Source organism: Cebidichthys violaceus, unplaced genomic scaffold (assembly GCF_023349555.1).
Source record: "Cebidichthys violaceus isolate CVI_PGR_0920_01 unplaced genomic scaffold, fCebVio1.0.p SCAF_15, whole genome shotgun sequence".
In the NCBI taxonomy this organism is placed as follows: Eukaryota; Metazoa; Chordata; class Actinopteri; order Perciformes; family Stichaeidae; genus Cebidichthys; species Cebidichthys violaceus.
The window spans coordinates 11,617,301-11,630,031 of record NW_027176318.1 but is presented as its reverse complement, the minus strand read 5'-3'; the positions used below and the strand labels follow the sequence as shown (position 1 = coordinate 11,630,031).

At 42.0% G+C, this 12,731-nt stretch overlaps 3 protein-coding genes across 3 annotated transcripts; 1 reads left to right on the top strand and 2 right to left on the bottom strand.

The window, feature by feature from the left end:
* The first annotated feature begins 288 nt into the window (after positions 1-288).
* ncf2 (neutrophil cytosolic factor 2) lies at positions 289-5,176 on the top strand. The gene is made up of 15 exons (XM_068710063.1): positions 289-492; positions 707-789; positions 1,062-1,170; positions 1,499-1,633; positions 2,040-2,147; positions 2,315-2,374; positions 2,510-2,553; positions 2,772-2,913; positions 3,053-3,118; positions 3,367-3,427; positions 3,521-3,564; positions 3,709-3,854; positions 3,946-4,057; positions 4,320-4,437; positions 4,529-5,176. Exons 1-15 carry the CDS (start codon positions 319-321, stop codon positions 4,627-4,629), a joined length of 1,503 nt encoding a protein of 500 aa, XP_068566164.1. The 5' UTR covers positions 289-318; the 3' UTR covers positions 4,630-5,176.
* dph2 (diphthamide biosynthesis 2) lies at positions 4,855-8,088 on the bottom strand. The gene is made up of 7 exons (XM_068710065.1): positions 7,982-8,088; positions 7,476-7,642; positions 7,182-7,294; positions 6,689-6,909; positions 5,802-6,491; positions 5,217-5,396; positions 4,855-5,084 (listed from the first exon to the last, which is right to left on the bottom strand). Exons 2-7 carry the CDS (start codon positions 7,623-7,625, stop codon positions 4,957-4,959), a joined length of 1,482 nt encoding a protein of 493 aa, XP_068566166.1. The 5' UTR covers positions 7,626-7,642; positions 7,982-8,088; the 3' UTR covers positions 4,855-4,956.
* A 352-nt stretch (positions 8,089-8,440) lies between these two features.
* mcur1 (mitochondrial calcium uniporter regulator 1) lies at positions 8,441-12,597 on the bottom strand. The gene is made up of 9 exons (XM_068709519.1): positions 12,274-12,597; positions 11,117-11,230; positions 10,905-11,008; positions 10,271-10,372; positions 9,983-10,024; positions 9,770-9,841; positions 9,611-9,664; positions 9,218-9,332; positions 8,441-8,891 (listed from the first exon to the last, which is right to left on the bottom strand). Exons 1-9 carry the CDS (start codon positions 12,419-12,421, stop codon positions 8,836-8,838), a joined length of 807 nt encoding a protein of 268 aa, XP_068565620.1. The 5' UTR covers positions 12,422-12,597; the 3' UTR covers positions 8,441-8,835.
* Between the last annotated feature and the right edge of the window lie 134 nt (positions 12,598-12,731).

Below are 12,731 nucleotides of genomic sequence, written 5' to 3'. Positions count from 1 at the left end.
GAAGTTATAGTTTTGACACTGACGTTGATAACTAAAATAAAAGAAAGAACAAAGAATCCAAAAATAAAGCTCCACATAGGGGATCAGATGTAGGGCTTTTAAATCACAATGAAGGACAACAGTTCACCTAATCTTTGTCTGTGTACTAATAATGACACTCGTAAATATATGTCAAAGTCATGACAGCAACCACTGGTAGTGGTGCAGGTGCAGATGCAAATGCACTAACATTTCATCACACTTCCTGAACCAGTTGGTACAAATCAGAAGAGCTTCCTGAATTTGCTCTACAGCTCAGTGGACTCCAAACCAGCCGCGATGACTTTCGTGGACACTTTGCGCCAGTGGGACAAGGCTGTCACTTGCGTTGACAGTCAGGATTTGACGGAGGCGCTCAGGATCTTCCTGGCTATCCAGGAGCCGAACTCCAAAATTTATTTTGACATTGGCTGTCTCCATCTTCTGAACCAAGACCTGGATGCTGCTGAGAAGGTACGTGTGACGTTGTGTTGGTGAAATGAGAGACAAAAAACATCACTTTATTCATCAAACAGCGCAATCTAGTTTCTGATAAAGCTGATAAAGCCGAGATGAAATGCTTTGATGTATTTGCAGTCTGAAAGCACGAGTCACTCAGAAAGAAGAAGTGGAGTTCACCATTTCTCTTTTCTTCTTGAGGAAGTTACTGTTGTCTTGTGTTTCTCAGGCCTTTGATTGCAGCATAGGAAAGGATGAACATCTTGCTGTTGCCTTCTTTCAAAGAGGAATGACGTTTTACAGAAAGAAGAGGCAAGACGCACCAGTCACCTACAAGACGCACCAGTCACCTACAAGACACACCAGTCACCTACAAGACACACCAGTCACCTACAAGACGCACCAGTCACCTACAAGACAACGACCACATTCATTCTTCATTCATAACATTGTCATTTAAAGAATACCAAACACAGTATGCTTTGACGATCATGACATTTCTTAGTCACTACTCTATTCTTTTAAATATCTTTTTGTGGTTTATTACATGCTAAATCAATGAACTGCATTGTTTGTATTCAAAGGTTCGAAGAGAGTTTAGCTGATTTCCAGCAAGCCTTCAAAGCACTAAGAGGCAACCAGCTGATAGACTACAAAGCACTTGGTCTCAGATACAAACTATATGCATGTGAGGTAAGTATTAAAAATCATCCAATCATTCTGATATGTTCTTGTAAAGCCTCATTATTATATAAATGTAACATTAGACTGTTCTTCTCTATTCGGTCTACTACTGTCAAACAGTGCATTCATTTTCTAACCTGCCCTGATGGCTTGTATAATATACTTATATTATAGGCTGGATAGTTTGTCTGCTTTCATCTGACACTGTTGTCATTCTGTCAAAGTACAGTTTGACACACTTTCACTCCTTCATGACGAGTGGATTTCAAATGTTTCAAATTAAAACAGTGACAATAAATATAAACATCTAATACGATATCAATGTTTCCCGCCACAGGTTCTCCTCAATATGGCTCTGTCTGAGGCCCAGCTGGGTCACTGGGACAAAGCCCACGAACACCTTGTGAAGGCTCTGAACTACAAGACAGACACCAAGCTCACCATCATCGACAGAGCTCTGGACTCCACCCTGGTCAGTTAACATGCAATAGCCAGTTAGTCGATATCTCTATATGTGATCATATTCATGACAAAGAATGATGTGTATTCAGCTGTCAGACTGGTTCAGATTAAAACAAACCCAGATTTATCAAGTCTCTGGGTGAGATGGCAATGTGATGCACCTGCCCACAAATCAGACGAGGCTTTTTAAAGAGGCTTTGCTTCACATTCTCTTGCCAGTGAACATTTACTAATAAAAGCCCTATATCATCCAGTGTATTTGCAAATGAATGTACATTAATATGAGTCAACGATGAGGCATGGAGGGTGCTATTAGCTTAGATCGGTGTTGCTCAAAGTGATACTCTGTTGAATCAGAATTTTCTGTCATGTCAGAAATACTTCACGGATGTTATCGTCTCCATTGCAACCAACAGAAGCAGAAACTTTTCAAGCCAGTCGAGTTCCCATCAAAAGTGCTGTTTAAACCGAATAAGCACTATGTTGCTGAGCTGGAGAAGAAGGACTACCTGGGCAAAGCAAAGGTAACAGTTGGTGCTCCATCATTCACATTCAATGTGATATCAGCTCCATTAAACGTCACCTGAGAGCAGCTCGTCTAAGTCACTGAAATGTCTTTAAATCACTTTAATCACTTAAAACTACAAATGTTTTCCATACATAACCTACGTTTCTCCTCTGATATCTTCAGGTTGTTGCCTCAGTCGTTCCTCAGGATGCCTTCTCTGGATTTGCCCCCTTACAGCCACAGGTGACATATATATGGCCATAAAAAGAAAACAGATTCAATACAATCTTATGACATAGAGATTGGTTACTATAAGCTTATGTTACAGAGCCTCGAGCTCTACTGATTGGATGCTGTGTTTTTGTTTACCTCTGACAGGTTGAAGATGGTCCAACTCGTCCAAAAGAACCTGAAGTTTTGAGGTACAACAGTCCACATAAGGACACATATTTAAAATATGTTAATTCATTTTAATATTTAAAGATATGATTTGTTTACAGTTGTTCCAGTTCAGCCTTGTTGCAGGATTGCAGATGACCTCATTGTGTATTTGTGATAGAACTGTGTCGTTGTTCCGTCAACTGAAGACCGTGTTCCAGCAGAGCTCTTGAAGCCATGTGGATGTCTGCTGTCTTCACAGGGCTTTAGAAGGAGAGCCCCACACCGTCCTCTTCAAGTTTGTTCCTGAGACCAGTGATGAGTTGGCCGTAGTGCCGGGCAATATTGTGTTTGTACTGCAGAAGGGTGCCGACAACTGGGCATCTGTGATCTTCAACGAAAGAGTAAGGCCACTACGTGCAGAATCTCTACGTCTGCAGCCACTGTGCTAGTGTGTCCCTCAATACCTCTGGTTTCATGAAATATGCACATGAAACCATTCTTCATGTCACTTTCTATTCATCATTATCATGTCAATTACAGAGAGGACTCGTTCCTTACAATTACCTGGAGCGGTTGGAGATCTCCTTGTCTTCCAAACAGAACGAGGTGAGACATTTTTCAGAGGATCGTTTCTTGTTTCGTAGATTGCTTATTGTTTTTAAAAGCCGTGTAGTCTCTAATAGTCAAACGGTTTGCTCTGAGACTTTAAGTGTTTGTTAAATACATCATCGGTCGTCTAGTTTTACTTACTCTGAAGTTTACTATAGTGGCAAATGGTGCAAACGTGGTGTTTGTTCATGTTTTCTTTATTTATTTTCTCCTTTGAATGGTATTATTTGGATGGTATCAATCAGGGACAGGGAATATCTCAGCCTCCACCTCGAGAACCCCCCACCAGACCTGAGAGGAAGCAAGGTGAACTACAGTAAACGTTAATAACGACAGGCACCATTCTCTGATTGGTGCTGGATATCATTCCCTTTGACCAACTCCTCCTCTGTGTTTAAGGTCTGACTCCTAGTGGTAGAAGCAGTGGAGGCACACAACAAAAGGTACGCCGAGTCAAATCCTTGACTTGTCCAGACCTGCCCATGAGTAGGATGCACCTGTAGACCAAACAATGGGGCAACAAGGGAAGGATTCAAGTGTTTCAGGTTGATTTAATACCATCAATGTGCCCTTTCGTTATTTGCCAGGATGAACCGTCTGACAACTTGTGTATTGTCAAAGTCCATTTCACATTCAACTTTGCTGTGTCAGTACCTCTTGGGTCTCCCTATGCAGTACTGATCGAGAAAATCAGCAAGAAACTGAATCTCCCGACTGCTGCCGTCACTTTGAGGTAAGGTGCACATTTAAAAGATCTTCCAGTTCAATTGAAACATGTCATTACTGATAGAGCGCTAAATTCAATTCTTTCTTGTGTGATTTAGTTTGAGCTCCGAGTTAACGGAACAAAGTGTCATCACCTCCGGCACAGATATGGAGAGTGTGTGGCGTCGAGCCAGAGGTCAACGCATCACCTTGTGGTGTCACGCCAAAGAGGCGAGTAGTGGCCCATGGCTGTGCCTCCTGTTCTCATGGTGGTTCTGAGCAGTTCATTTTAGTTTTTATATGTTATATATGAATGTATCATAGGAGCATTTCATTCTCCATATTAGGTTATGGGCCACTATATCTTCCTGTATCCACTAAGTGAAAATTCTACCATGCATCATGAAGCCAGTGCAAAACAAGATTGTAATTTTCCACTTCAGTTATTATGAAATTGAGCAGCAAATTATCTATATGCAATTTGTGTTTTCAGCAAACTGATGGAAACCCACGGAGCGAGCTTCCCTTGGTGGCACTTCATTCCTACGAGTCGTCAAACCCAGAGGACCTCAGCTTCCATGAAGGAGACACCATCACATTACTCTCTAGAGGTGAGGCTCCAAATATCTTAAAAATCTTAAAAAATATGGGATCTGTCTGAGAAACAGGATTTTAATCCACAATTTCTTCTTTTTGTTTTAGTTAATCAGGACTGGTTGGAAGGGCGATGTAATGGGAACACTGGTATATTTCCTGCCTCCTTTGTGGAAGAAGTTCCTGTCAATGGCCAGTCATTAATATGAATGCATGTGAACGGATACTAGAACCAGTAATACAGTGACGTGGAACCCCTACCAGAACCATTTCAGAACCAACTACATTTGATTAATCGGGGTCCACAAGTTCATTAATGCAACCTTTCAACACTTTCAGTAAATGAAATCCGTTTCACAATGAATACATTGTACAGTGTGAAGCATAATCATAGGATACATTCTGTGATTCAGTAATGAGATACAAACAAAGAGTGATATCTGATACTGGTTTTATGAAAACTTGATCATTACTTACAGCTTCCAGTAATTAAAAACAATGTACATTTGATATCTGCAGGCATGATTAAATGATGTTCACGGAGGCGCTCCTTCCTCTTCATAGGCTATAGCTATTCCTCTCCTGCCCTCTACTGCCTTCACCACAGGCGTCTCTCCCAGCTTCTTCTCTAAGCCACGCCAGCTTCGTTCTGCCAGAAACGAGGCTGAAAAGAGAACGCAAAATGTCTTTGACTGATTGAACAATTACTGTATGTGTGCAGAACTCTTCAATAAACTCAGATGTATGGAAATCAAACGGTGTCTTGTGTGCAGCAGACTTTGTGACCGCCTCGTACCAGCTGAGTTTGCGTTGGCCACGGTCAGCGTCTGGTTCCTGAGGACCACGGAGGAGCCGAATGAAGACGCTGCAGGCTCGCTGCTCAGCAGACTGTGGCTCCGCAGAGCTCCTGTGATTAAAGACACGTCCGTTTCATCGTCCTGCTGCTGGTCGGACAGAGGAACGTGGCTCTGTCCACCTGGTGAAAGTTTGAAATAAAAAAGAATAAATACTGCTACAGCCTTCACTGGGCTACTGGTGATCACATGTCTGGATAATAAAGATATAGACCGGTGTTCATATTATGAGAGGAGGCAGACTTTTGTGTTTAACTTTGATATTTTTAGTTCTTGATTTAGACAAAATGCAAAATCCTCCCCCTAAAAAAAACCCAACATATTAATGGAATAATAATAACTGTAGTCACCAATACACATTTTACAAGAGGAATTAGAAAGTTCACATCTATTATTAAATAAAGCCTCTATAAAAGACTGAACCTGAATTATAACAGGCAAACATACGCATACATATATCCAACATTTCATCACAATAATCAGGCTCTTTAACAGAGGAGTGGATCGAAGACAGATCGTGATCTCACCTGGCAGGAGACATCTGAAGTCCGTGACGTATTCCTCCGACCACTCCCTCTTCTTGTTGCAGGCCACCTCCATCTCAAATGGCGTTACTACCGGTTTATAGAACTCACTGGAGTCTAGCAGGGAGTTCTCGGGACACGCAATTAAAACAAAAATGTCAATTTCAAGAAAGTTTGCTAGTTTGGGCACGTTCAGCTTCCCCATGGCGAACACGTAGCTCTTCTTGCCCGCTCCCTTGACGGTCTCCTTCAGCTGCTGGATGATGCCGAGGTAGTCGGCCACCCCGAGCGTGCCAACTAGGATGCCGACCACATCGGCATCTTTGGCCCTTTCTATAGCGTAATATCGCTTCATCAGAGCGCGGTTGACACTCACCGACTCAGTCCGGCCCGTTCCTTTCATGGGGTCAAAAGAAGTAAACGAGCAGCGGTTCCACGTCATCATGAAGTTTGTCAGCGTCGCTCCCTCTTGGCCGACATAGAACATTCTGTAATCCGTGACGCTTGAACCGCCTTTCAAGGAGAACCGCCTTCCAAACTGACAAACAACCCGGCTGGTGTCTAGCTCCGACGGACGGGAGTCGTCACGTTGTCTCTTAATCCGGCCGTGACTGTAGCACTGCTCCCCTTCCACAACTAGCTCTGAAACGACTACGTTTGGATACTCTGGCGACAGCAGTGTCAGAAGATCATCTGAAAAATGTAAACGATATTCAGTTTTTGAGGACGCTGATAGTTATATGAATGAAAACTGTCCTACTATTCATCTTCTTCTAAAAGCTGTCCTATTTCCTTAAAGAATTACACATCAGGATTTGAAAGATGACTGGTTAGATAAACATGAATATCTACTCAATATAAATTCTCCCTTCCATACATCAGATACTTACTTCTAGCATGAACATAGTTGACATCATAGAGGATGACGATGTGACTCTGGGCGTCAGGGTGGAGCTCTCTGAAGGCGGAGGTGCACTTCTCAAGATCCACCGGTCTCCGCTCAAAGACGTACATCAGCGGCAGCCTCTCAGACGGGCTGAGGCAGGCGCCGCCGTAGTGCACGATGCAGTCGGCTCCGACGTGTTCCGCAGCCACCTCGTCCACACAGCAGCTGCTCGAGAGAGAATCAGACACCTTCATCACAGCGTTCGACTCATTTACACTCACAGTAGAGCAGATGAAAAAGCTCAACAAGCCAATTTGGATCAAAAGTTGTAAAGCTTAAAGTGTCTTTTGCAGATACACAGTAAAGGTAAAACTGGTCACTGCTTGTTCTCTTCCCTTAGCATGAAGAATCAAAGCACTAACAATGACATAAGCAGTGTGCAGGCAATGCATAACTGAACCAAGTGAGACTCGTCTCAGCTAAACCTGGTGAGGTACCTGCCATAGGATGTGTCTCCCAAAATGAACGTCTTGGCGTTACTGCTCCTCTCGATCTCCACAGCTACTGCCACCGAGTCCACCAGCAGCTCATCAGGGAACTGCAGTGCAACCTGTGACGTAAACCATTCAGACAAATAAGCCTCGAAAACGTGCATCTGGCATTCCTGCAAGTGACTCAGCTGTTGAAGTGAAAACATTACACAGGTGTTTAACTAGAATGGTGTTGTCCTGTCATGCTTTTATACACAATTGAGCTCATTTATTGACTAAATGTAGAAGGCATGTCCTCACTTTTTCAAACTGATGCTCAGTGATGAAGTCGCACGTGTCCTTAATCTGATACAGCTCTTCAAGTTTCTCCAGAGGCGTACTGGTCTTCACCGTAACGTCCACCGCACGCTGGATTACGGTTTCCGAGCTGCTGCTAAACGCGTCAGCCATTGCTGCATAGGAAACATCTGTAAAAAAAAAAACCACCACAATAACCCATAATGCATCACATCAGTTGGTGACAAAGCAGCCAAGCTGTTGAAAATAGAACTAACATTTCCTAAATCCTTAAGGTTTACTGTGCCAGCGAAAGTAGTGAACTAAAGTGGAGTAAAGTAACGTTATAGTTACGTTAACCCACTCGTGCAAAATGTACACAAACCACCCGTCACCTGCCAGTTATGGCGTTCCTTTGGTTCCGCCTGCTAGCTTAGCCGCTAACTTAGCCGCTAGCTGGTCTGTCTCTAAACTACGAGTCACTACTTTCATTCACAAGTTACATTTACATCGCATTCATGTAAACTTACATGTTCATGTCATGTGGGCATTTGTTGACGGCCGGTCTTTGACGTCTACACACGTGTCGGCAGTGGGGAACACTTCTTTCATTACGCAGTTCCTCGAGGAAAAGCACTTCCGGTTCACACGTTTTTCAAAATAAGAGACAGGGTACACTGACAATGACGTCCCTTGTCAGCTGTGTATTTTCCTGTCATTATCAAGCTCACCCCTCATTAAAGAAGTATTACTACCACTACTAAAATTTGCTCACTATTCCAGATTACGGAGTTGCAGTACACACATATCACATGTTCGGTCACTGTAAGGATGATCAATATAACAATAATCAATTAAAACACAGAAGACAGTAAATCAACGTGTTTACAGAAGACTTGAGTCTTATGTTAAAGCCAGTTACCCAACAACAGCACCATCAAATACATCCCTACACAAAATTTAATTAAAAGAAACACTTTATTTGTTGGCAAAAAGTTTACGTTTATTGACAATTCATTTTATTAAAATAATCAATCATGTTAAAACAATTCTGAGACCACAAACCATAAAGATAGAGGTTATATATCTGTGATAATATAGAGTCACAGTGACCCATTCTTCTTCTAATCTTCTTTATACAGATGGATATATACATACAAAATAAATAAAACCATTTCAAAAAACAATAAGATGACCACGGTATAGTTAAAGCATCATCGTCTCTGAGGGGGTTACTAATCAATAATAAGAGTCAACATTTCATTATTATAAAAAAAAAAAAAAAAAGAATAAGATTGCACCAATGAATGCAAACCTTCTATCATAAAAGACATTTGGTAGACTCAGGGGATTTGAAAGTTAAAAATCATAATCATATACCTGTTTACATCCAAATACGATAGAAACCCAAGACCACCGTGAGACAGGTGAACACTGAACCTAACAGAGAAGAAAGCATCGGTCAACCATTAAGTCACAGTCATTTACTTCATCTTTATTCTGCCAAACGGTTTACATTGAAAACTCTGTTTCCAGGAACTTTAAGCTTAGACACTCAAAAAGAGCACTTTATTGTGTTGAATATGTTTTAAATGAATAACGCTTAATGTTTAAATTGCAATAGTTGTAGCTACATTACAAGACTGTTTCTTCCCCACTGCAATACAGACTCTGAACAGTTTCCATTAAATATGAATTATTTCACAGCCCAAGCTCTCAATGCTACGATCTCTGATTCCACATAACAACAATGCACAATGTCCTACCTGCAAGGTATTTTATAGTATCCAGCTTATGAGATTCTAACATGGTTTTCAAACCGGCCACTTCGGTGTCTATTTTCATGTTGGTCTGAGTTAAATGACGATCTTGCTCTGCTGTCTGTAAAAAGGAGAGCAGATAAGACGTGAACATTAAAGATAAGACGTGAACATTACAGATAAGACGTGAACATTAAAGACCAAAGACCTACATTGTAAAAGCTGTTAGTATATTAGGCTATGTAGGCTGTCGTTTATCTAAGAACACGTGTAAGTGTCATAAGTGTACCCGACACCGTCTACTGTCTCATCGTCTGACCGGGTCGTCCGTTATGGAGATAACCATGAATTTAAGATAGGCGTGAACGTGTACGGACGGTGTAGTGCACATATACAAACCATTTCCATAATCTCAGTTCTCGTTTCTAGAAGCATCTTCTCATGCTCTACTTTCTGAAAATGATAAACAATGGTGTATTTAGAAGAGAAATAGAAAGACGAAAAAAGGCACTCGGCACGCGATCTCCAAACGCATCTTTAATGCTCTCAAGCACTTACCAATTCTTTTGCACGACTTTTCTCCAAATTCATGTCCATGATAGAGTCAGAGCGCACTTTATTCATGACATCCTGCGGGGGGCAGTGGAGAGACACAAAGTCACATCTAAACGTAAATACAGACATCTTGAAGAGAAAAGATGATGAAATGAATGTTTCTACCATCAAACATCAGACATCAAGTGATCAGAGTAAATCAGAACGACCACTTACAGCCAGCTGGACCTTGAGCTGCAACAACTGGATCTTGAGTTTCTGGAATAAATGTGAAACAGAGAATCTTAAATCATACGAATCAGAACATACACACTGTACACAGAGCTATTCATGTCAACGTACGTTATTAGCTGGCATAACTGATTGTCATATATTTAAATTCTTATTGTTGTGCTTTCTATTGTTAATTCAGATTATTGATTTGACCCTTCAATTGTCCAACATGAATACATTCCATCTTCACAGGCGCAGTGCAACCAATCCCTCGCTAATAAACACACGTACCTCGTTCTCCGCCAGCAGAGTAGTGAACTCGCTCTTCTCCAGGATTATCATGTCCTTCTTCACCGACGCTATTTGAGACATCACGCGCTGCAGCATGATCTCCTGCCACAATGTGCGGCAAAAGTTAAAAACGAAAAAAAATAATCGCACTGAGTCATATTCAAATATATGATCATATTCAAACATGTGATCATATCGTTGTTTTTATCGTTCTAACATCCTGCTATGGATTTGCAAGCAAAAGATTCACAGTTTTCCAGGTTATTGATGGGCTTTTTCAATAAAAATACAGAGAATATATTTTAACTTAATTGCAATGATAAGCTACCTAGCCATGTGTAACATATTGTTCTGGTTTCTTTCAAAAAAGAGGAAATATGAACTCTCTATGCAGGTGTTTCTACTCCATTACACTTTGACATGAACAAGCACACATTGAACTCCTAAAGGAACCATGTGTTTGGATTTAATGAACGCGCTGTGGAAGATGAACACAATGGTCCTGGTTCAGAGACCTTTACGGGACTTGAGGCTTCTTCAGTGATCCATCAGAGCAGAACCAAACAGACGGTGACGTCGTGTTTACGTCTGTGTTTACAGTAAAGGTTCAAGACACAACCTCCTCCAGTCTCACCTGGTGCACTTTGGTCACCATGTCATTATAGATGACGTCCATGTTAGAGTTGGTCATCCTCACCAGCACTCCCACCATCACCTCGGCCTGCTGAGTCGTGAAGCCTGTTCAACCAAAGTGTGTGTTCACGAGGAAAGTCAGCAGCTGGTTTGTGACGAAGCAGAGTAACATTGTGACGGGGTTTTTTTGGAAAGTGACAAATAAAGCCGAACCGTTTTCCTCAAAGATTCGCACCACCGCATGGGTATCGAAAAACAGCTTCCCGCCCTCAGACTTTGGAACGTCTTGCCTCAGATACTGGGGGCCTTTGATGGAGGTACTCATCTCTGAAATCAATGACATGAAGAAGTGATTAGACGGGAAATGAAGCATCACCGGATACCACAACTGTATCAGACACTGTACATCACTGCATGTTTTAACACTACACAGGTCTTTGTATTCATGCAACTTCCACCTGAAGCTTTTTAATGAAGCAACGTAAACAGAACATGTTCCACATATTATGTAGGCAATAACACTAATAACACAACGTGTTCTTAAGACAGATTGTGCCTATTCACATTATGAACAGCACATATAATGGATTACACATTTACTTAAAATCGGTCATTTTATTTCATATTATGCAGCATCATGTGTATCATCTTATAGCCCAGAGTTCACATTCAGTGTTTCATATTGGATGAAGAACATGTTGAATACTCCAGCACTTATTCGTATGTGAAAGAATTGATAGCTGTTTAATTTGCATATTTTATATATGTTGTCATTGTGCTGTGCTATTGTTCCCATGATACATTCTCTGTCACTTATTGTATTGTTGTATTACGTCCATTACAACAACAATAACCAGGTTGGACCAAATTCTTATTGTTCTTACCAAATGTGACGATAGTTCATCGATGAAGCATTTATATAAAAAGTTTAAAAACACCACACTCAGCAGTCTGTGCTGGTGACGCACCTGATGCCACCATGTGGCATGTTGTGTAAATACAGCGTGGGGATGTTTCTACTGAAAGCACTGCAGATGTAGCATCAGGGTGTGGCTTTAGATATCTAGAAAACAATCACTCGGTTACAATGTTTTTACATCTTATCCATGAAATCAGTGCAATTAGAGGACTTTTATTTTGACACTCAACCAAAAAGTCACGAATTTAGGACAGGTTTGTGTCGCGTGAGGGATCAGAAAGGGCACGTCACTGTCTATAGATGCAACAAAGTGTCGTTTAAGGTCATTCACGCACACACTGGGGCTGTGACATCAGTCTGTGAGCGGGTTTAGAGCGGAGCTATCTGACGATTACAACTAACGTTAGCTTCATTTACGCTTCTGCTAAAGAGAGCAACCGAACGTCGTTACCTCTGGAGGTCTGCGTCACTGCAGAGACGTGGTCCATCTTCAGACCGGCTCGTCTCCCTCTCCAGAGCGGCTTCTCAGAGCTCCTCAGAGGCGGAAGGACGACGCACCGGACACGCGGAGACCTGTTGACAGCTGTCATAGCCGACATGTTTGGGGAAATGGTCGCTGTGTTGTGATTAAAAGGTTTCTGGTTAACAGATGGTTGAGTCGAGGAGGACGCCGCTAGAGCGCCAGTGTCGAGGCTCGCGGAAGTCCCAAGCGTGGACCTGCTCTGGACCTGCCCTCTGTTGAGACTGAGTTGAAACTTTTCACCCACTTACTGGCGCGCGATTGTCACCTTAGACAAGAAACGTCCCCATGTCCGGTCACACCCTTCAAAATAAAGCTCACGTGTGTCGTAAATGCGTTACTTGTATGTTTATTGTGTTGGGGCGGCAGCAGAAGTTACAGTGGCTGGT

Excerpts from the sequence above, each read along its gene's own strand:
- dph2 (XM_068710065.1), bottom strand. The coding sequence starts at position 7,625 with ATGGCTGACGCGTTTAGCAGCAGCTCGGAAACCGTAATCCAGCGTGCG. Across the intron at positions 6,492-6,688 it reads CAACTATGTTCATGCTAGAA|ATGATCTTCTGACACTGCTG; the intron begins GTAAGTATCTGA and ends TACATTTTTCAG. Across the intron at positions 5,397-5,801 it reads CTTCAGATGTCTCCTGCCAG|GTGGACAGAGCCACGTTCCT; the intron begins GTGAGATCACGA and ends AACTTTCACCAG.
- ncf2 (XM_068710063.1), top strand. The coding sequence starts at position 319 with ATGACTTTCGTGGACACTTTGCGCCAGTGGGACAAGGCTGTCACTTGC. Across the intron at positions 790-1,061 it reads ACGTTTTACAGAAAGAAGAG|GTTCGAAGAGAGTTTAGCTG; the intron begins GCAAGACGCACC and ends TTGTATTCAAAG. Across the intron at positions 3,119-3,366 it reads TGTCTTCCAAACAGAACGAG|GGACAGGGAATATCTCAGCC; the intron begins GTGAGACATTTT and ends GGTATCAATCAG.
- mcur1 (XM_068709519.1), bottom strand. The coding sequence starts at position 12,421 with ATGTCGGCTATGACAGCTGTCAACAGGTCTCCGCGTGTCCGGTGCGTC. Across the intron at positions 10,025-10,270 it reads CTCTGCTGGCGGAGAACGAG|AAACTCAAGATCCAGTTGTT; the intron begins GTACGTGTGTTT and ends CATTTATTCCAG. Across the intron at positions 9,665-9,769 it reads AAAGTCGTGCAAAAGAATTG|AAAGTAGAGCATGAGAAGAT; the intron begins GTAAGTGCTTGA and ends TATCATTTTCAG.